Source organism: Podarcis filfolensis, assembly GCF_964270895.1.
Source record: "Podarcis filfolensis genome assembly, chromosome: 14".
NCBI classification, from domain to species: Eukaryota; Metazoa; Chordata; class Lepidosauria; order Squamata; family Lacertidae; genus Podarcis; species Podarcis filfolensis.
The window spans coordinates 24,678,555-24,700,920 of record NC_139616.1 but is presented as its reverse complement, the minus strand read 5'-3'; the positions used below and the strand labels follow the sequence as shown (position 1 = coordinate 24,700,920).

The 22,366-nt window shown below is 46.0% G+C and overlaps 2 protein-coding genes and 1 long non-coding RNA gene across 9 annotated transcripts in view; 2 read left to right on the top strand and 1 right to left on the bottom strand.

The window, feature by feature from the left end:
• LOC310749660 (tigger transposable element-derived protein 1-like) overlaps positions 1–22,366 on the bottom strand; it is a 462,962-nt gene that overhangs the window by 287,126 nt on the left and 153,470 nt on the right. The gene's annotated exons all lie outside the window — the stretch shown is intronic.
• The window catches only part of MEGF11 (multiple EGF like domains 11), a 331,350-nt gene that overhangs the window by 229,939 nt on the left and 79,045 nt on the right, over positions 1–22,366 (top strand). For all 7 annotated transcript variants that reach the window (XM_083586294.1, XM_083586295.1, XM_083586293.1 and 4 more), the window contains one exon: positions 1,028–1,202. In XM_083586294.1, coding sequence (XP_083442420.1) covers positions 1,028–1,202 — 175 coding nt within the window. The remainder of the gene's footprint in view (positions 1–1,027; positions 1,203–22,366) is intronic.
• LOC310749843 overlaps positions 1–22,366 on the top strand; it is a 313,237-nt gene that overhangs the window by 211,826 nt on the left and 79,045 nt on the right. The gene's annotated exons all lie outside the window — the stretch shown is intronic.

Here is a 22,366-nt window from a genome sequence, read left to right as displayed (position 1 = left end):
AAGCATCAATTCTTCGGCAATCAGCCCTCTTTATGGTCCAGCTCTCACTTCCGTACATCACTACTGGGAAAACCATAGCTTTAACTATACGGACCTTTGTTGGCAAGGTGATGTCTCTGCTTTTTAAGAGGCTGTCTAGTTTTTTTAAGATGTTGTCTAGGTATGCTGTCTATGCACATAGCATACCCTCCGATGAAAATAGGGACATCCTATTCCAATAATGATAATTTGACTATGTATACCTCTGAGTGGGTTGCCCCAGCCACTCTGGGCTGATTCCAACATATATACAAAACATAATAAAACATTAAACATTAAAAAAACCACCCCTATACAGGGCTGCCTTCAGATGGCTTGGGGATTGGATAACTCCATACTCTCCAACAGAAAATAGGGACGTCCTAAGGAAAAACAGGACAATCAGGGATCAAATCAGAAACCGGGACAGCTTCTGTAAATCTGGGACTGTTCCTGGAAAATAGGAACACTTGGAGGGTCTGATATAGGGATTACCTGGTAGAGCCACTATCTCCTACCCATCTTCTGCCCAGGCCCCTACTTCTTTGACCGCTTTATCTATGCTGCTTTTGTGGTCTCTGCTTGTGTGTCTGCCCAGCCCTTAGCTTTCCTGTGTGCCAAGCACAATGGTCTCTCGCCTTCCATTTCCAGCCAATAGCACAGAGACCCTCTTACCCCTCCCCTCACTCCCTCAACAGTGTCTGAGGTTTTGTCCAGCCAAAGTGGCCTTTCACTTCCACTGTGGAAACAGTCAGCACTCTGTTGTGGGCAGATATCCTCTCATCTCCCATGTAGCAGAAATGTTTGTGAGCATTCTGTGGCATCAGACAAGCTCAACTACCAGCTGTAGGGGATTTGGCGTTGGGAATGCAGATAAGAGGCGTCTTGAGAGTGTGTGTGTTTCACTCGGTTATCTGTGCCCTGAAATGATGCGGTTTAATAATCAGATGCCTTCTCTTTCCCCTTCCCACTGGTGCTTCTCATTAATACCTGTCTCTCCTCTTGTCAGCTGTCACCCTCTGTCTGGAGAATGCAACTGCAAAGCCGGCTGGGCAGGACTCTACTGCAATGACACCTGTCCTCCGGGATACTACGGCGAAAGCTGCCAGCTTGCCTGCCGCTGCCAGAATGGAGCAGATTGTGATAGTATTACAGGGAAGTGCTCCTGTGGCCCGGGATATATGGTAAGCCCTGGGGGTGCACATTTCGATTAAGTGATCAGAACACTGGAGAACTTTCCCCTGATATTGTCAATATTTTTTATTCCAGCTCAGAGTTCTATCTGAGCCCCTTTGGAAAGGAGAGGGTGATAAATATGGAAAGCTAGTAATGGCAGGAGCAACTGTAGAAGCAGCCTTGTACTATTGGTCCCTCTAAGTTAGTATTGTCTACACTGGCTGGCAGCAGCTCTCCATCTTTTCAGACCTTCCTGGAAATGCCAGGGATTGAGCTAGAGACCTTCTGCATTCAAAGCGGGTGCTCTCCCACTGAGCTATGGCCCTTCCTTGTGGTGTATTTCAAAACGTAGGAATCTAACTTCTACCAAGTCAAAGCATTGGTCCATCTAGCTCAGTATTGTCAGCACTGACTGGCAGCAGCTTTACAGGGCTTCAAAGAGAATCCTCATCCTGGAAATACCAGCGACTTTCTGCCACTTAACTGCAGCCTTTCCCCAAAGCTCTGCTTGTGTTTTCTATGTTTGTCTGTTGCTGTTTTAAATCAGTAATCAGTATTTTTACTTACATGTTGGCATCCGTCTCTCTAGGGAGACAATGGAGGAGCGCGCCTTTGGGGGTGAGGTTAGACTGTTGGGCGGTTGCAGCGCCTGCTGTGGCTGTAGAGACCAATGCAGGAGAGACATGTATTGTTGCAGCTGGGGCAGATGAAGGCGTCCAGTTGTGCTGCTGCAGATGCACCATGGCATTTCTTCTCTCTGTGCTCTGCCCAGTGGTCATTCCTCCTCTGATCACTGCTTCGGATACTTGCAATAATAGCAATAATAGAAATAAAGGAGAAGGGTTTTAAACTGAAATTAGAACAAAAACTTGAAAAAGTTTTTGGGGACACACAAAAATATGTTGTGCTTTGGGTAAAATAATTATTGGGGAGGAAAGAGGTTTCTGATTATTAAATTGAATTGTGCTGTTATATCTGTGGGGCCTCTGCAAAATTCTGGATCTCTGGTCTCCTGTTTTCAATCAAAGCAGATAGAAGAAGATGGAAACTGGGTGGGAAGGACGAGGTGTGTTTTTTGGGGGGTATATAATTTTTTTGTGCCTGTTAGCTGGGCTAGAAGTGAGCTCATGCAGTCACAGCACATAATGTTCCTTTGTGGGGATTGGGGAGGCAATGTTGTTTTAGTGAAAGCATTCAAGCCATCCTATATGCTATTGAATATGTGCAAGGGTACCCCTCCATATATATGTCGCTCCCTCTTGAGATACCAGTTCTAGGGGGTTCCGCTACCCACTTCTCAGCAGCATCAGGTGGCAATCCCATAATGCCGGTTGCTTAGCAACTCAGACTGCACATCAAATCCAAGCCACGTGCATCACTGGGCCGGAACATAACCAAGCACCAACTGAACAAATGAGAATGATTGTCTGCTGCTTAAGATCTTTCCCAGAACCACGAATTACCTTTCAGCTCCAATACACCAGGTGTAAGAGAAGCTTCTAACTCTCCACATCTCCAGAAAGGAGAGCTGTCAGAAGAGTCTGACTACCAAGGAGAGGGACCAATGTTTACTTTTATTGGGTCTGTCCCATTTCTTTACTGTTCATATTTTAAACAGGGACCTGGCCCATAGGGCGGTGACATGCTGCAGGACATTCTCAGTGGTGGCCCCCCAGCCGCAGAACTCCTTCTTGATGGAGATCCAGTTGTCCCCCATGTATGTTACTTTAGGTGGCTGCTTAAGACCTTTTGTTCAGGCCTTTGGGACATGTCTGGATGGGAGAGCCTTCTATCTGCTGCCCATCATGTTGCATTTTATTGTTTTTCTGTATTGTTGCTTTTATGCTATTTTTTCCTGGATTAGCTGCCTTGGGCTCTATTTGGGAGGTGGGATATGAGAATCAAATAACAGCAAAAATAACAACTTGTTATATGAAAAGTGGAGGGGCATGGATGTTAGAAGCTGACACACACATACCCTGCTACCTAGGCTGCCCATGCTCCACCGCTTATATGTCTGTGTTACCAGGATCACTTCTGGTATCTAGATGGCATGCGGGAAAGGAGATGGGGTGATCAGCTGCTAGGAGGAGAGGTACTGTATGGTGGAGCCAGATGTCAAAGAGAACAACAACTACCAAACTTTTAGAAGACATCTGAAGGCAGCCCTGTTTAGGGAAGCTTTTAATGTTTGATGCATTACTGTATTTTAATATTTGGTTGGAAGCTGCCCAGAGTGGCTGGGGAAGCCCAGCCAGATGGGCGGGGTATAAATAATAATAATTATTATTATTATTATCATCATCATCTCCCTTCTGGTGTTAAATGTAAGTGTTGCTCATAGAACCTCCCACTTTGGTTCTTTTTGCATATGTTTATCAGATAGTCAAAATAACAACACGTTTGTTTCAAGGCAACATTCTTGAAAAGGTTGATTAGGCTCTTCTGGCCCATTTTGAAAATAACGTTTCATCTCCCGCTAAAGAGCTTTCTCCGCACTGACATTTAAACAGCTTGGTTATTGAAGATAGCACCATAATCACTGGAGCATATTTAGGCATTAGTATCATTGCGCTCTCATAATATACAATAATCTCTGGCAATTAGTCCAGGAGGGGTTGTTAAGCCTGGGAATTGCTAATTTATTGTGGTGGAAGTGTGTTTGTCATGCATAGGATGAGTCGGAACACAAGACATCATCTTACACAGAGTTACTGAGCTGTCAGGAACTGCTAACTCTCAGAGCTAGAATTAGCCACGGCCTCTGAATCAGAGGGGACCCCCAACATTTCCCATGACCAGGGGGAGACAGAGGGAAACCTCGAGATTATTCCCCAGGACAGTGTGCCACCCAGGGAACTGGTGGAATTGGGGAACATTAAGGGCCCTGAGTGCACTCACCTGACAACTCTGCATCTCCCCGCAGCCACCACCATGTCTTCAAGAACAGTGGTGGCAATGAGCCCCAAAATGAAGTTCGGTCTCAAGGGCAGCACAAGGCATTCCATCCCAGAGATGGTTGGGATTAGGGCTCCATAACTACACTAGGAAGGATAGGGCAGCCAGGCTGAGTTCTTGAACCCTAGGTTGTTGCCTGAAAGCCACTGTTACAGCAGCTTCCATAGGCCTGCTCCTAGCCCAACAGTCTTGGTCCATAGCTCCTTCCATCACTACTAAAAGGCAACAACCCAGACAAGACGATGGAAGCAGGCTGAAGACTGCCCCAACCAGCTCTGTGCTGGATCAATGTCAGGACTTGGTTGGAGCCCGGGAAGCTGCATCAGAGCACAGAAGCAATAGTTCAGGACCATGGACAACAATCTTGTAGCTGGGAGCAAGTTGTCTCGGCACTGGCTTTCTGCAACGACCAGAGCTTTATATACTGGACTTGGATGACCCAGACTGAATTACAGTGGTACCTCTGGTTACGTACTTAATTCGTTCCAGAGGTCCGTTCTTAAACTGAAACTGTTCTTAACCTGAAGCACCACTTTAGCTAATGGGGCCTCTCGCTGCTGCCGCGCTGCCACCACGCAATTTCTGTTCTCATCCTGAAGCAAAGTTCTTAACCCGAGGTACTATTTCTGGGTTAGCGGAGTCTGTAACCTGAAGCGTATGTAACCTGAAGCGTATGTAACCCGAGGTACCGCTGTACCACCTTTTGGTTGATTCAGACCTGCTAGTTAAAGTGCCAGTGTCCTTTGCAGCCATTGGCTTCTCCTAGATGGTGTGCTTTTGGCAGTGAAGACTTGATCTTTGGATGCTCTTCAGGGCTTTCTTGATCCTCTGTAATATCCAAGTCCGTAGGCCAGGGGACAGGGAGCTAGGTGCAGAATATGGTGCTGGTAGGTCTATACAGGATAGAGCTGGGGAGGGGATTCATCCCCTCTTCTGAGGTACTAATGATTGGAGACTCTGAGACTGATGACTCAGAGTTCAGGACCACGGTACCAGCAATCTGCTGGACAGCTTCCCTGGCTAAGGTGATTGGAACAAGACAAGATTGCTGCAAAAATAAGAAGAAGGAAAAAAATATGTAAATGTTACAGAAGACTCAAAGTGTTGGCTCCCCAAAATGGTTGCTTTTCATTACCATTTTTGAAAGTCATCCCACTGCTAAAGTTGTAATAATCCCCATTGATTGCAGTGGATTTGCAATCCAAATGCCCATGCATCTCTTTCCAACATCCTGGAAAAGGGCATGGGTGAGTGGCCAGCTGGAATCCTGAATAGGAGCACTCTGTGCTGCAACATTTTGTTGCAGGTCCTACTTGTGAGAGCCTACCAGCCCAATCCTTTTATATCCCACCAGCCGGATGAAGTGGTACAATCCACTATATCACCTCGTTCTGCTGCATGTACGGGCTTGCACCTTTCAGCTGAAATCAACACACCTCTCAGCCCAAATCCTCAAAGTATTTATTGACTTCCCTTCAGCTTTCCCAGTTAGGTTCTTGCTCTTCATCTACTGTGTTTCTAGTATTTGAAAATAGCTGCCCAACCCAACTGAGCTGTTTCCCCCCCAGTAGCAGTTGGCTTGGGGCAGCAACATGCACTTAACCTCCCAACAGTTGCATCACTGCTACTTACTGGGAAGGAGAAGGGGAGGAACAAGGCTGTGGGGAGGTTGGCACAGTTTAACACAATGCATTTGCATCATGCCAACCTCCCTGGCACCTCCACCTTTTCCTTCCTGGTAAGTATCCGTAACTTGTTTATCCCAAGCTCAGGTGAGCATCACTGCTCCACCGCAGTCTGCTGTGGCTTTTTCCAAAGAAACAGAGTGTTTGCTTTCTTCCTTCTCTAATTGTGGTGTTATCCAAGAAGCTGCCAACATTTCAGTGGCCATGACATGCAACTGTTGAAAAAATAAAATAATGAGAGAGAAATAAAATAATCAGGTCCTATGCAGCAGGCTGACCTGAAAGAGGATCTTGTTTGACCATTTCTTTCAGGAGTGTGACACCAAAGTCACAAAGCACATCTCAGAGTGTGTGGGAGTTTATAAAGGGGGATAGTGCAGAAGGGTAGCCTTGAGCATTTCATATCCTGGGTAACTTATCTACAAAAGGGCCATCGCCCCAACGTATGACCGAGCAGAGTTGGATTCTGCTGTCAGCAAAGCCAAGACGACTGTGAATGGTACCAAGAGAAAAGAGGGGTCGGAGGGCAATGCAGCCTTTTTGTTCAACGGACCAGCATCTATTTTAAAATAGAAGAAGGTGAAGAAGATGCAGCTGCGAGGGGCGGAAAGTGATTACAAGCAGATTTGCACCTTTATCAAACACACACAGCCTTCTGTGCAGATCCTTCCTTAGTTTCCTGACCAAAGCATTTAGGGTGAAATGGGGTTCTTAATAGGCACAAATATGCCTTCGGAAGAGGCATTTGGAGAGCAAAACATCCTTGGTCTCCAGATGGCTCTGCATTCCTAAGTGTGCCTGAGCTGAGTTTAGCAATGAGAGGTCAGGAAGTTCAAATGCTTCTTTTCTTTAATTTTGCCCTTGCCAGGTAAAGTTCAGGTTTATGCTGAAATGAGGTCAGAATCTGCCTTCCTGCTAGAATAAATTCCAATTATTTTCCTATTGTACTTTTTAAACAGGGAGGGTGCAGCATCTTTTGACTGCCATAATTGAGGGGGGAAGAGAGTGAGAGAGCAGCCTCTGCATGACAATGGGGTCACCTGTAATTCAATTCACAAGTTTAGATTTTAAAAACAACAGTCCCTGATAAACATTCTGGAGGACTTGGGGGAGGGCCATAGCTCAGGGGGTAAAGACTCGACCTTGCAAGCAGAAGGTCCCAGGTTCAATCACCCGCAAATCCAGGTAGGGTTGGGGGAGAATGCTGCCTGAAACCCTGGTTTCCTGCTGCCAGGCAGAGTAGTCAAAACTGAGCTCAGTTGACTGGTAGGCTGGCTAAGTATAAGGCAGCTTCCTCTATTAATGATGCTACTTGGGTTTCAGTCCCACAGACCTATCATATAGCCTTGGGAAAGTCTTTAGTCTGGTTATACATGGCATAAACCTTGGCTCATGGTTAGGGAAGAGAAAGCGTAACCACAAGCCCTGGTTTGGACAACATGCTAAGCCAAACTGTGACTTAGCTCAGTGCAGAATAATAATAATAATAAAAGGACCAGGGAGGAAAGCAGCAGCTGCTAGCTCCTCTCTAGGAACCCACACATTCATGAGGTCCCAGTAAACCATGGCTTAAATTTATATGTTGTCCAAACCAGACCATTATAACTCAGCCTCAGCTCCCTGCACTGATAAAAGGGGAGCTGAGTGCCTCCTTGCCTGAGAAATGAAGTTGAAAGCAGTCAAAATTTCTCAAGAGCTTTTAAGAATTAAAAGTACTTTTTTTTCTTAAATAAGGAATACTTGAAAGAGTGTCTCTACACATATCTACTAGCTCTGTAACTGAGATTGCTGCTGTGCGGTGGGTTAGGGGTGGACCTTTGGGGTTCCACCAACAGGGGCTGCCCAGATGGCTGCGACCTCTGAGAGGACTTTCTCTGTTGTGGTGGAACTCTGTGGAACCTCTTAACCCTGTAGCTGCATTCAGGCATCTTCAGTGTGGCGTTTTCAGTGTCAGCTGAAAATGCGTTTGGGACATCTTGATCACAGGTGTTTGCTGTCTGTCCAAAGTTCATAGGAGCTAACATAAGTTTTCAAATTTTGGAAGCAGGAGTTTCCAAGTAAACCAAGCAGATCAGCATTAACTGAGATGCTGAAGAACAAGTTGGATGCTGTGTAACTTTAAGGAGCATCTCAGTTTTTCATGATTTATTTATTTATTTATTTTAAAGCATTTCTATAAATTGCTTAATGATAGTTAGTCTGGTAGATGATTGGCAGCCAGTGCATCCTGGTACTGGCTGTAACATTCTGCACCAGCTGCAGCTTCCAGACCAATCCCAAGGGAGGCCCCACATAGCCAATGTTACAGTAGTTCAGCCATGAGGTTACCATAGCACAAATCACCATGGCCAAGCTATAGATGCTATTAAGCAGACTTGGACCAAAGTCCAAGAGTCAGGAGCAGAGCTGCTGCAGAAACCTGCTGTATTGTCTTTTCCAGGATTATAATGTCTTTCCATCAGAGCAGGAAAAAACCTCCAAACCCATGAATACTGGAGTTACATGCTCATTTATGCCACTGCAAAGCAACAGAAATATATTGTTTGAAGGTTTTCAGAATACATCACCAGCAAGACCTTAGGTCTGGGATTTTCTGTTTGCTTCTGATTTTCATTCCTGTAATTCTGTAAAATGTCAAAAGGGAGGGTCTGGTTCATTAATTAAGCATAGCATGAGACTGTGGGATTCTTGACCTGCCTTGCAGGAAAGTTTGCAAAGAACCTCCAGCGCTCACTTGTTAGCTCAGAGCATCATTAGATGTGCCCTTGAAACATGGCTGGTGTGTTTTCACTGCTCAGCCCACAACTAATTGCAACTTTCTCAGAGAGGATCATTAGTAAGATGCTGAGTCAACATTCACTGATGGCTCTTTGTTGCTTTTTCAGGACAGGGGAGCCTCAGGCCCCTCTCATTGTGTTTTTCTTTTGCAGAACGCACCTGGTTTTGGATTCCTTGGTTCTGCTAGGTGTTAAGGAAAGATAGAAGTAGGGACTAATTCATCCTATGATGGTCTCAGCCTACTCAGGACTTAGCATTGATAAATATCACTAATTGGGTCTTTGTACCTTCCCAATTATTTTGAGAGTCAGTGTGGTGTGTTGGTTAGAGATGAGAGCAGCCAATATGGTGCCCTTCCGTTGCTGTTGGTGCGCTACAACTCCCATCAGTCCCTCACATCATGGTGATGATGATGATTTAATTTCTATACCGCTCAATATGTTTAAAATATCTATAAGCGGTGTGCAGAAAACTAAAGCAACAACAAAAAATATTACCAAAATACAGTTACATATAAAAACATGATATTAATGCAAAGTTACTAATATCATCAACCCCAGCCAGCAAAGTCCAGGAATTATGGAGATTAGTCTAGCAGAGTTCATGGCTGAGGTGAGGTTTGAACCAGAAACTTCCCATACCACGTCTAGTTCTTAAGCCACTCTGCTACCTGTTGTTGTTGTTCAGTCATTTAGTCGTGTCCGACTCTTTGTGACGCCATAGACCAGAGCACGCCAGGCACTCCTGTCTTCCACTGCCTCCCACAGTTTGGTAAAACTCATGCTGGTAGCTTCAAGAACACTATCCAACCATCTCATCCTCTGTCGTCCCCTTCTCCTTGTGCCCTCCATCTTTCCCAACATCAGGGTCTTTTCCAGGGAGTCTTCTCTTCTCATGAGGTGGCCAAAGTATTGGAGTCTCAGCTTCAGGATCTGTCCTTCCAGTGAGCACTCAGGGCTGATTTCCTTCAGAATGGATAGGTTTGATCTTCTTGCAGTCCATGGGACTCTCAAGAGTCTCCTCCAGCACCATAATTCAAAAGCATCAATTTTTCGACGATCAGCCTTCTTTATGGTCCAGCTCTCACTTCCATACATCACTAATGGGAAAACCATAACTTTAACTATACGGACCTCCAAATGAGATGCCTCCTCTCAGTTCCAGAATTATAGAGTTATTTCTCCCTCTCTCACAAGGGGGAAATAAACCTTGGTGACTCAGAATGTACCATGCATACTTTTAAGCTGGCTGTCAAATGAGGTGCCAACATGAATAAAATATGGGGGGGACAGGTAAGCCCTGCCCCATGTGCCCATCAACTGGGGGGGGGGCTCAAATATTTAGTTGTGGGGGCCAAAGGGACCTTGGCCTCTAGGAGTTAGCTCCTGTGTTGTCTTGCCTTAGTTAGTGCTGATTGGCTTTGGTGGTTTTACCTGTATTTGCAGGTAACTCTAACCATGATAGCTAACATGGTGCCCTCCAGGTATTTTGGACTGCAACTTCCATCCACTCCTGCCAGCATGTCAATGGGAAGGAATGGTGGAAACTGTATTCCAGAACACCTGGACAGCCCCAGGTTGACTACCTCTGCTCTAAACCATTGGAATAGCTTTCACTAACCTCGTGCCCTTCAGCTGTTTTGGACTGCAAGCCCCATCAGCCCTGGCCTGCATGAGGGCACAACTGGAGTGCATGGAGTTGGCAAAGACTGTGTTAGAGCAACCTGTGCCACCAGCTATACCTAGTTAAACCACTTTAGCTGTGGGAAGCTTGTAATGCAGTTGAGTTCTTGGTTGACATGATGTCCTTCCAGCGATTGCCACCTCGGTGAGCCCTCGTGTCGATACATCATAGCGAGGTGACAGAACTTCTATTGCTTTAACGAGTTCATCTCTTTAAGCTCCAATTTGTTGAGGACCTGTCCACTTTTATCGAACTCAGAGTGGTGTCGAGCAAAACTAGCACTTCATCACCAATACGAAAGGATTTGATATGAAAGGAGTCAACCTGACTTTCTCTCCCCTCCACACACACACACACACCTGTTTTGACAGTTTGGGGAGATTGCTCTTGTACAATATGAGGATAAAAATGTATTTTCCAGGACAGAATAATTCCATTCCCATCCCCCTGCCGTGTTCAGACAGCAAAGCCATATGTCACAGATGTCCAATAATAAGATTATCTATGATCCAGAGGGGATTTGAAAGGAGCAAGGTTTTCAGGAGAGGAGTGAACTTCTAGCTCTTGAACCTAGTCTGAATGTTCTCTGGTGGACAGGGGAAAGAAAGTCTTCGGGACACAGTATGCCAGAGGTGGGTGTGGCCAGAGGCAAAAGTGGGTGGGGCAAAGCAGAAATCTTTTTTCCTTTGGTGTACAGCCGGGCCCCATCCATGAAGCAGTCAGAAGCAAGCTGCACCCTGAGAGGAGGAGAAGAAGCTGCCACCCAAAGTGGCAAGAGGTTAGTTGGGAGGCTGCACCTCCCACCACCTTGCCAGCAGCACTGCCAAGACTCCCCACACCATCATGCCTCCCCCACTCAGATTGAGGCAGTGCCCATGCTACCGCCTCCTGCCCTTCACCCCTGCAAGTGCCTGGCACTCAGCACTCACCACTGCCTGGTGCTTGCTGCCTCCTGGTCCCTAACCCTGAATGCCCTATGGCATACTTTTGTTCTCCCAAAGTCACCCTCCTTGACTAGAATTTACATAGCTTATAGAATCATAGAATTGTAGAGTTGGAAGGGACCCTGAGGGTCATCTGGTCCAGCCTCCTGCAATGCAGGAATCTCAACTAAAGCATCCAGGAAAGAAACTTTAGCTTAAGTGGATGGTGCATATTCTGCTTTTTTATATAAATAAATATGGTGAACTACATATTCTGCGGCCTGTAAACATTTTGCAGATTAAAGATATCTGCATGTATTTCCTTAGGTTTCATCATTCTGTGCCTGCCAGTTACTCAGGGGGTCAATGAACTGTGTCATCAACCGCCACCGTATCCTTCTGGTCACCTTGCAGGAATCGTCCAATGGGGTTACTATGCTCCAGTTGGCTCTGGCCATTCCTAAAAGACAGGTCTCAGAAGGTGGTGCTGCAAGACCATTGCTTTTAAGCAAGGATCAGCTATGCTCCAGAGTGCCTGACCTCAATGAGGCTTGAAGTCAATCAGCTGGTCATGAGTGATGACTTCAAGCTTTGCTTCCAGCATGGATGAGTTGCGCTCAGGACTTCATAATCAGAAACTCTGGAGTGCAACTGATCTGTGTTTGTCTTGCATTTGAAAGCTGAATGCAAGGACCACTTGCTGAGGAACAAGTGGGAATGCACCTTAAGGCTCCAAATTTGTTATTTTGCAGCCATATATTTATCTGCCCAGATGCCATTTTATACATCAGATGTAGGGCAGGTGGATGCAGCTTGGGGGAACCAGCACTGTGGAGCAAATTAGGATTCCTGGAGGGTCTAATCTGGCCCATAGGCCAGAGGTTATGAAGTTGCCTTTTACTGAATCAGGCCATTATTCTGTCTAGCTCACTATTGTCTACACTGACTGGCAGTGGATCTCCAGGATCTCAGATGTGGAGTTTCTCCCAGCCAAGGCTGAGGATTCCCAGTGTTGATACTGGGACCTTCTTCATGCAAAGCAGCTGCTCTACTACTGAGCTACAAAACTATAATCAAAACTATAACCTTCCAAAACTATAACCCACACCTGCTTTGATCACTACACCACACTGCCTCTCACATCTCAACCTTCCAGGGGACCATATTCAGCATATTTTTATCATCCATATTACAATTGCACAATGTACCCGTGTTCTTCACATAATGAACAAAACTTCCCTTGGCCTTAAGCTATTGATTAGAGAATGCGGGGAAAGGGAGTTTATAAAATTTGCAAAAAAGGCTTCTCCTTTTAATGTCAGAAATGAACCTGGAGCTGAGACTGTCGGATCCATTGAGGGGCTGTGATGGCAATTTAACTCATTTAAATGATCGGTTTCCCTTTGATATGATTCCAGATGTACTTTTAGTGCGGGGGGGGGGGACTATTTTCGTCTGAAGTTTCTGGAAGAAGAAAACTCGGGAGGGGGTGACGTTCAATGGAGCTCCTGTCCTTTTATCCTTGATTTAGTGAGCATATCAGATGCTCCGCTTTGTTAACAGCCCTTTTCATTTGTAAAATAAATCCAGCTATTTTATTGGGCTGTTTTTGTTAGCGATCACCAGCATAAATTTTGCGCTATGTGAGATTGGGGTAGGTATTACGGCACAGCAGTTGTCCAATTAAGTGGAGCATCGCTGGCAAAAAAAGCCAGCTTTTCATTTTGCAAGTTATCTATGGGCGCAAGAGGACTTTGTGTGTGTGCGTGTGTGATTTTCATTTTGCACATTATCTATGGGCGCAAGTGGACATACAGTGTGATTCCTCCCCCCCCCCATTGTACTAGGAACATCTTCTATCCTGTGCTATTTAACCAGCTGTGGATCTCTTACTGCTGGCAACACAGAAGATAAAAGGCACCTGTTTTCTCCTAAAGAAAGGTGCCTTTTCCTCCGCAACATTCCAGAAAGCCAGTGGCGTAGCGTGGGGGGTGCAGGGGGGGCCGGCCGCACCGGGCGCAACATCTGGGGGTTAGGGCAAATCCATGGGTTAGGGGGCGCAAATCCACGGGTTAGGGGGTGCAAATCCACGGGTTAGGGGGCGCAAATTACTTGCCTTGCCCCGGGTGCTGACAACCCACGCTACACCACTGCAGAAAGCCAAACATTCATACAGGGTTTTTGGTTTTTTTTGTTTTTTTTAAAAGAGTTAGAAGATACCAGTAGCAGAGAGCTACTTTTGTAGAATCTGTTTTCACACCCATCAGGGAGAATTCAAACTGGATTTCCCATAGATCATTGAAAAAGATCCCAGAGAAGTTTACAATAAATACACAATATGCATTAAAACACACACACAAGAAAACAGCACAAAAGTTTAAAAGAGCAGGATGAGAGCTAAAATGCTTCAAGGGTGTGGGAGGATGAAACACTGTTTGCCTAGTGCCCATTAGATGACAAGGTCAAGTGTGTACTTGGCCCTGTTTAGAAAATAGAAGTGATGGGGTGTCAGGACTGGTGGTCTGGAGAGGGGGGAAATATTCACTGGAAATAATCTGCAATTAGGAAGGGTTTGAAGATACAGCCGGAGGAGTAACCATTACAGCTCTGTCATACGGAGGCTCCACGTTCAAATCAATGGGTGTTAGAATTCTATATGAAGGGAGAGGGCAAGTATATTCCTGGGAAGATAACCTTTTATTATGTCTGGTAATCAAGATACTCTCAGTTCATCTGATCTTGAGCTTAGGATGGAAAAAGATCATTTCATGTATTGCTTGTGTCCTGTTTCTTTCTGTATGTGACATTCCGAGTTGTTCAGGGTTTGTTGCTCCAGTTTCATTTCGCAATGATTCAGGAACTGCCCTGGGACTTTAGGGTGAAGGCTGGATAATAAATTGTAGCCATAGTAATCATCACCATCATAATGCTTCACCCTGCGCATACTATGGAACTTGCTCCCACAGCTTTCCGACAGGTGTCTGGGTGGCCACTGTGAGAACAGGATGATGATGATGATGGATTAGATGGGTCATTGGCTCCTCTTATGTTCTTTAATTTGAGGTTCCTTCCTTAGCCTGAATAAATCTGGTGCAGAGGGGAAAGCATCTGAGTCTCACTGCTGATGGCTGTGCTTGAGACCACATTTGACACATGCCCAGAGGGTTGCTACCAAGCAACCCAAAAGTACTTTGCCACAGTTTTGTTAGGACCTTTTTCAAAAAACTAACTATCTCCCTTTTAACAATGTCTGCATACTTCCCCTGGTACCTAGGGAAAGAATGGAACTGTCGCTTTGGGTCCTCCAAGTTCCTCATTCTTCAAGTCTTAAATCCAGCTCTCCACATTTTTGCAGCAATTTGTGAATTTATTTGTTAACCCCCCATGAAAACTTGTCAGCATTTCAGTGACCATTTCTTCTAATAAACACATGCTGTCTTGATTAATGTACTGTACACATTTCCCCTAAAATAATGCATTTTTTGTAAACATTGGTTAGAGTTCTTCCTTGAGGAAGGGTGCATTTCAGAGGGTGGCAGCAGTATTTGGGTTCTCACATTGTTTCAGAAAGTGAGAGATAGATAAGGTCACCTTTGAATGTGAACAGAACTGAATTTCTCCCCCATCCCTACTCATGTCAAACTATCTGTATTTTTAGACCCAGACCCTGACTGTATCCTCCTGCTGCTTCTTGACCTCCCATATCTCATTCAGTTACACAGAATATTTAAAAGTCACTGGAGGGAGAGGACGCTTTCAGCCCTTTGCTTCTCCTCCTCCTTGTCCTTCCTCTGCATCTCCCCTGTGTTCATATTTGTGGCAGTCTGGTGGGATTTTGCAGTGACGTCCCTGGGTTTCGGCTTTGTGCCAGGGCCTCTTTGCAACTTGTTGACATGTCTCTTCCATTTGGCTCCCTTAATTGGCAATGTGGGCATGTCGCATTGCATTTCCGTTGCCGCTGCCTTTCGGTACCGCAGGGGCCCAGTACCTTAACTTTAGACTTCAGACTGAGTTTATTTCATCTCCATTTCACAGAGCAATCTAGCCTTCACCAATCTCCTTCCTTCCTTTTCATCCACTTTTAACACTTAGGAATTTTTATATTGCTTTGTCAAAGGCACCTGCTTAGAGACCCGTCTGGCTCTGCATATCAAGAGCAGGGAGCTGGTTTCGTTTGTGGTTCAGATTCCAAATTGGGAATGGGAGGGGGGTAACGACCTGAGAAATGATTGAAAACCTCTACAATAGAATTAAAGCCTTTTATTTCAGTTTCTATTTAACTGCATTCCTCAGGGGCCCTTGGAAAGAAATGTATGCAAATCTTAGAACTTAATTCCATGCCTCACAAATAGCCTCAAAGCAGCCTTCTGACCACTACAGGGGGGAGAGAGAGAGAGTAAAGAATAACATGTGAACAGGGTTTGCATGGATGCTGTCCTGCTGTAGGTACAGACAAATCTGCCACTCTCGCTTTCTCAATCTTCCAGTCTTAAATTCAGCTCTCCCAACTTCCACCTCCACTTCCCAGTCCTAGCTGGGATTGAAACTGGGACCTTCTGCATGCAAAGCAGGTGTCCCATCACTTAGCTTGAACCTTCGCCTAAGTGTTGATAATAGTCTGTTAGATCATTAAAAGCAACAACAACAAATGCTCTTAGAGTATAATCCAATTGGCACGAGGTTTCGTTTGTTTGTCATTGTTAATCTAGAATGCTTCCAGGAGCAGATCTTTAAACTTTGCTGAGATGTGCTTGGGCATCTATGGAGCTTCTTCTCTTAGGTTATCTCCATGGCCTCTGGAAGGACTCAAAAAACTTGTATTAATCGTAAGTTGCAGAAATGTTTTCTTTCCTCTCTCATAATGCTAGAATTGGGGGGTATCCAATGAGACTGAATGTTGGAAGATTTGAGACAGGCAATAGAAAGTACCGTATTTTTCGCCCCATAGGACGCACCGGCCCATAGGACGCATCAAGTTTTTTGGGGGGGAAATAAAGGAAAAAAAATTTATTTCCCCCCCAGGCGCTTGTGGTGCCGGCAGTGGGGAGAAACGCTCTTCTCCCCGCAGCCCGCCTTCAAACCAGGTCTGGGGACAGCGGGAAGACGCGCTGCGCCTCCCAGCTGTCCCCGGAGCTTGTGGAGCAGGCAGCGGGGAGAAGCGCTCTTCTCCCTGCCGCCCGCCCTCAGACCAGGTCCGGGGACAGCGGGGAGACGCGCTGCGCCTCCCCACTGTCCCCGGAGCTTGCGGGGCTGGCGGCGGGGTCTCCCCTCTCACTCTGCAGGCTTCAGCGAAAGCCTGCATTCGCCCTATAGGACGCACACACATTTCCCCTTCATTTTTGGAGGGGGAAAAGTGTGTCCTATAGAGCGAAAAATACGGTACTTTCTACACACAGCACATAGTTAGAATATGGAACTCATCCCCACCAGAGATAGTGTTGACCACCAAGTTGGATTACTTTGCAAGATGATGGCTACCAGCCACAATGGTTAGGTTTTACCTCCATTGTTGGGCTTCGGGTTGACCACTGTGAGAGCAGGACGCTAGGCTAGATGGACCTTTGACTTGATCAAGCAGAACTCTTCTTATGTTCATAGCAGTGGAAAGTGGATGGTGATTCTTATCCAGCCCTTGAAGTTCGCTACGCCCTGGGAATAATTTACAACAGGGCATTCAGCAATTCAGTAATTTAGGGCAGCCACAAAGCACCTACACCTGCATGCAAAACAGGGCCCCTTTTGCCCTGTTACCTGGTACCTGGATAGTTGCAGTCCATCCTTTTCCTACTAAATATTCATGGCATAAACAAAGTCGCCGGTTTTCTGTTTGAACAACTCAATGAGTTTGTTTTACCGCTTTGACCTTAAATAACAAACTGATCTTACATGGCAAGGAGTCTGAATAACAATGCGGTTCAGTCAAACGCTTGACTGCACTCTCGCTCCTCCTCACCCTTTCCTTTATGAATGTTTTCATGGCTGAAATGGTTGGGTCCACCCAGGTCCTCCTGCCAGGGCACACTAAAAGAGAGTTTTAATCAGAGGAGATATTTCCAGCTAAACTCATTCCACTGGAAATAGGAAGCTGCCTTATACTGAGCCAGATCATTGAATCCATCTAGTTCCACACTGAGTGGCAGCAGCTCTCCTGGGTTACAGACAAGGAGTGTCTCCCAACCCTAGTTGGAGATGCCTGAGATTGAACCTGGAACCTTCTGCATGCAGGGCAGATGCTCTAACCGCTGACCTATGTCCATTCCCTGCTATTGCCCTGAGAAAAAAATAACCCTCCTGGGGAAAAAACCTGTTTTGCATTGCTCAAGTGTCTGTGCTCACGTTGATCTCCATGGGCTCTGTGGTTTTTATCTGCCAGACTGCCAAGCATTTTCTTGAGTGGCCTCTTGAGTGCCCAACCCTATCAACAGGCAGGGTGAGGCAGCTGCTTCAGATGAGAGATTCCAAGTGGCAGGCAACAGCAGCTAGTCTGCTGCCCCATGTCAGCTTCTGGACACACAGTATGAGACAGTTAGGCAACAGCACAGTTCTTTGCACTGTGCAAATGTTTGCCAGGGAGGGGACATTTGCAGGGGAGTACAGTGGTACCTCGGGTTAAGAACTTAATTCGTTCTGGAGGTCCGTTCTTAACCTGAAACTGTTCTTAACCTGAGGTACCACTTTAGCTAATGTGGCCTTCCGCTGCCGCCACACGATTTCTGTTCTCACCCTGAAGCAAAGTTCTTAACCCGAGGTACTATTTCTGGGTTAGCGGAGCCTGTAACCTGAAGCGTCTGTAACCTGAAGCGCCTGTAACTTAAGGTACCACTGTATTGCCAGCCAGGATGGGGTGCTTATTACCCCTTCCCCTCCCGGCTCCCACCCATGGAGTCTCCCCTGCAAATGCCCCTCTGACTGCGCTTAACTTGCTTTCTGCCCACTAAGCTTTGAGGGAACGGGCTGGGGAGGTGGGCATTTGCAAGGAGAAATCAGCAAGTATAGAAAGGATAAATTATCGCTTCTCTTGCCTGGCTACCTTCTCCTACAAATGGGCCCATTCTCTCTTCCCACTTCCCACCCCGCCGAATGTTCCCACATTTGCATTATCTCAGCATGTTCAAGTTTGCTGAGATCTCACGTAGTTCCTCCCTCAGCAGACCTGCAAGTTCTCATCCATGCAACAGGATCCCTGGGGCTGTTTATCTCACATCATGACCCGTCCTCCCTGCCCAGTATTTTATCATTAGCACCAATAACAGCACCTGCAGAGAGCTATTAGCAGCGCTCCAAGAGGAAACTCATCCTTCCAGAGATCATCGTTCTTTTTGGAAGGCTAAAGACATGACTGTCCTGCCTGGGGCTGATGGGCGTTGCAGTCCAAAAACATCTGAGGGAAGGCTGATTCAGAGTTTTAGATCTGCTGTGTATGTACCTGAGAAACACCCCTCTTAATTTCCACAGGAACCCAATTAGGGAACTCAGTCTGTTCTCCCCACTTTGATATGGGAAGCCATATGTTCCCCTTGCGGGGGATTGCTTGTCAGGAGCTGAGGTGGGTTAATTGTAAATGTTGCCCTTAAGTTAGCAAATACACACATCCATATCTAGGATCTGCATCAGTGCACTGGAATGTTTGAGGAGGACATCCCGCAGCATTTAAATACATCCACGGTTTATGAAATAAATCTGCTTATCTGGCATAGCAGATTCTGGGATCAAGCAACCCCTGTATTTTTGTCACTCAGACCTGCAGAGATAAAGGTGTCTATTGGTACCTTTCACCTACTCTCTGGATTTTATAAACATCTGTGGCCCCTGCAAATTGTACATTTCCTACAACACCCTCCCTTGATGGGGGAGCAATGGCTTTTGTTTCACCAAATTCCCTCTGTGTCTCTTTTAATGTACTCTGCTTCATACCCTTGCCTTACTCATGATGCTGGGGGGGGGGGCACACGAGAAAAAAATGTACATTTTACATTTTTGAAAGAGAAACAGGAAAAGAAGAAATAAACACAACCTTCTCCCTAAATCAGTAGTGGGTGACCATTTTTTTTCCTGTTGAGGGCCACATTCCCTTGGGAGTTATCTGTTGGGGGCCACATCATGGGCAGCGGGTGGGGCCTGAGCCCAAGGTGGGGGAGGCAACCCCATTTTCTCTCTCTTTTTTGCAACCCTTTTGAGACCCTAGGAGCCCATCCTCTGTAGCTAACTCATCTTCGTTTACTCTTCTTAACACCAGTCAGCACAAGGGGTAAGAAGACTGCTTCTCCGTGACTAAAAAGTTCACCTTTCATGCTGATTGGGCATTTCTAGGATGTTGGATACTGGGACTCTGTTGTAGAAACACAAACGGGTCTTTATCCCCTACTCCCCGTGACCCTTGACCACTACACCTCTGCAGGGGACCCCTCAAATGTGCAGCTGTCTCACCTGAAGCCTGACGCAGTCCATGCAAGCTGCCATTCACCATGAAGGGTGGAAAGAGTCAGGTATCCATATTGTGTCTGCCCCCACCCTGCTAATATGACAATTTCCATTATTTCAATGAGAAAATACATGGATAAAACCACAGCAAAAAAAAAAAATCAATGAGAGAGAGAGAGGGCAGTGGTTCATTCTGGGATTGATCAAAGTTTCATTCTTTGGCTAAAATCAGCCAGCGGAGTGGGAGCGAGAATTAGATCCAGAATCCAGCTTTTGGTGGGAGAGTAACCTTTTTGTCTTATGATATCTTTCTCATGGAAATTACATTATGGAAATCTCCATAACAGCCAGGGGAGGAGAGTCAGATACAATACAGATACCTGTCCTCATCTTCCCCCCCAACATTGTGGCGAAGAGCAGCTTGCATGGGGGGGGCGGTGTTAACGTGGGGAGAAGGAAGCAAGCATTTCCATTGAGCTCAGGAACGGAGAACAGCCCTTTCAAATCAGCCCTTTAAGCTGAAATCCCACAGCAAACAATTAACTGCCGATGAATCTTCACGTGGTCCATATGGAATCCTCAGCTGTGGGGAAAAGAGGCATTAAATATCAGTCTATTTATGGCAAGATTCCTTAATATAGCCATAACACCTTTCCCCCACTTCCCGTGGGGTGGGTGGGTTATACATTTTGAATTTAATTCACTATCCTTTCTCGTTTCATGCTGCCTCCAGTGGTACCCTTTCCGCTGGAATGTTCCGTACTGATTAAGTTGCCAAACTGCCCAGAAGGAAAAGGGTGGGAGAGAAGGGAGGGAGAGAACGGTCACCATATGGAGCCCAGATGTTGATTAATTTCGGTAAATGGGATAGGAATCTGAAACACCATATTGCAAGAGAAAAGATCCGCTAACACTTGATCCCCAGCCTAATAGAATATATACTCATTAATGACTGGCAAGGAAGAGAGCCTGTTGCAATCATCGTCAGAGGTGGGGAGGTTGCGGGTGCGTCAATTGGATAGAAGTGCCCACGTGCATCTCATTCCGTGAGCCAGGCTCCCCAAATTGAGGTGAAAATGTTAATGATTTTTGCATTTAGAATTAATCCCTGCTTGGAGTGGCTGCAGCTGGTTTGAGTCATATGTTTTCTGGTATAGAAGCTAACAGGGCAATCCTATGTCTGTCTACTTAGAAGTAAGCCCCACTGTGTTCAGTAGGCCTTGCAGTCTGGCAACTGTGCATAGGATTGAAGCCCTCTTAGCAGTCCCACCACCCTAAAAATCTCTGTGGGATGGTGGCCTGGGAGAGGGCATTCTCTGTGGCCACCTCTAAGGAGATGTGTGTGGCACCTTCATTATGCAGTTTTCAGCAGATGTCGAAGACACACATCCTCATCCTGGCCTTCCACCATACCTGAGGGCAGCAGACTAGCTTAGAGGAGGCAGCACATGCTGCTGCTGCTTGCCTCACACAATCCCTCACCTCACGTTGCCTAGTGGTAGGGCCGGCCCTTTCAGAGGAAATGATTGGCAGTCTGCCTGATAAAAAGCCATAGTGGCCATGGAATATCACCATATTTTGAACTGCTTCATCTTAATGCTAAACAGTTGGGACAAATAGCAGTTGTGGCGGGTGGCAGGAAACCAGGGAGGGACCCTGATCAGATCAAGAGTACACTCCAGAATGGTGGGGACACGACTGTTTTCTTTCTTCAAAACAAAAGTGACCGGTTTAAGCACACTTTAAAAATATGTGTGTTTATCACAAAGCCATGTAGTGTTGACCTTAGAGGGGAAGTTCCCTTATCCCTCATTTCTTGCTCAGTGAATGACAAGCTCTTCTGTCTCTGAACTAAAGGAGTGGCCTTGAGGATTATTATCATGCGAAGGTTGATGGAACCTTTCTTCCCCCCCCCCCCCCTGAAGTTTCTCCACACACCCCTTGACCTTAACATTTCCTACCACACATTCCTTTGGGCACCATCCTTCTCAACGAAAAAGGTCCACCCGTGTACAAGTTTTCCCTGGCCGCTGTGAGAAAAAGATGCTGGACTAGATGGGCCCCTGGCCTGATCCAGTATGTTCGCTGATTTCCATTGTTAGCTCAGTGCTTCAGTCCAGGTTCAGTAGACGAATGCAATAGTGTAACTGTCTGACTTAATGTTTTGAGATTCCGTAAAGCATATATATTCCGGCCTTTCCATTGCACAGATGAACTTCAGTTTTGCAACTTTCTTAGGGCACAGGCATTTCCCCTCCCTTTTATTTGTGCTAATTTGCAGAGCATCTGATACATTGATTTTGCAATATAAATAATACATCATTATGTATGCTCAGCAGTTTCTCTGGGATTTGAAAATATCACTTCTTTGGGGCCTTGTTTGTTTGTTTGTTTGCTTATTTTGCCTCTGCGAGGAGACCAAGCTTCGCATGACATTAAGCCCTTGTCGTCTTTTGTGATTAGCGCTTTGTCCGTGATGTTTTTCTTAATGAGCAAACAGCTGTTCAGAGAGATTTGCCATTTTACCTTTCCTACCTCCCGCTGTACGGCTGCCAATAATTTGTCCCTGTTCTCCTTTTGCGCCAATCCAAAAGAAACCATTGTGATGCTGTCAGTTCCTGGGAAACAATGGACATTGTGTAGAAGGACTTTGTCTAAACTGGAGATGGCAAGGGCTGGATAGCCCAGGCTGCTTTTCAGACCCGGAGATGCTTCCTTAGAATG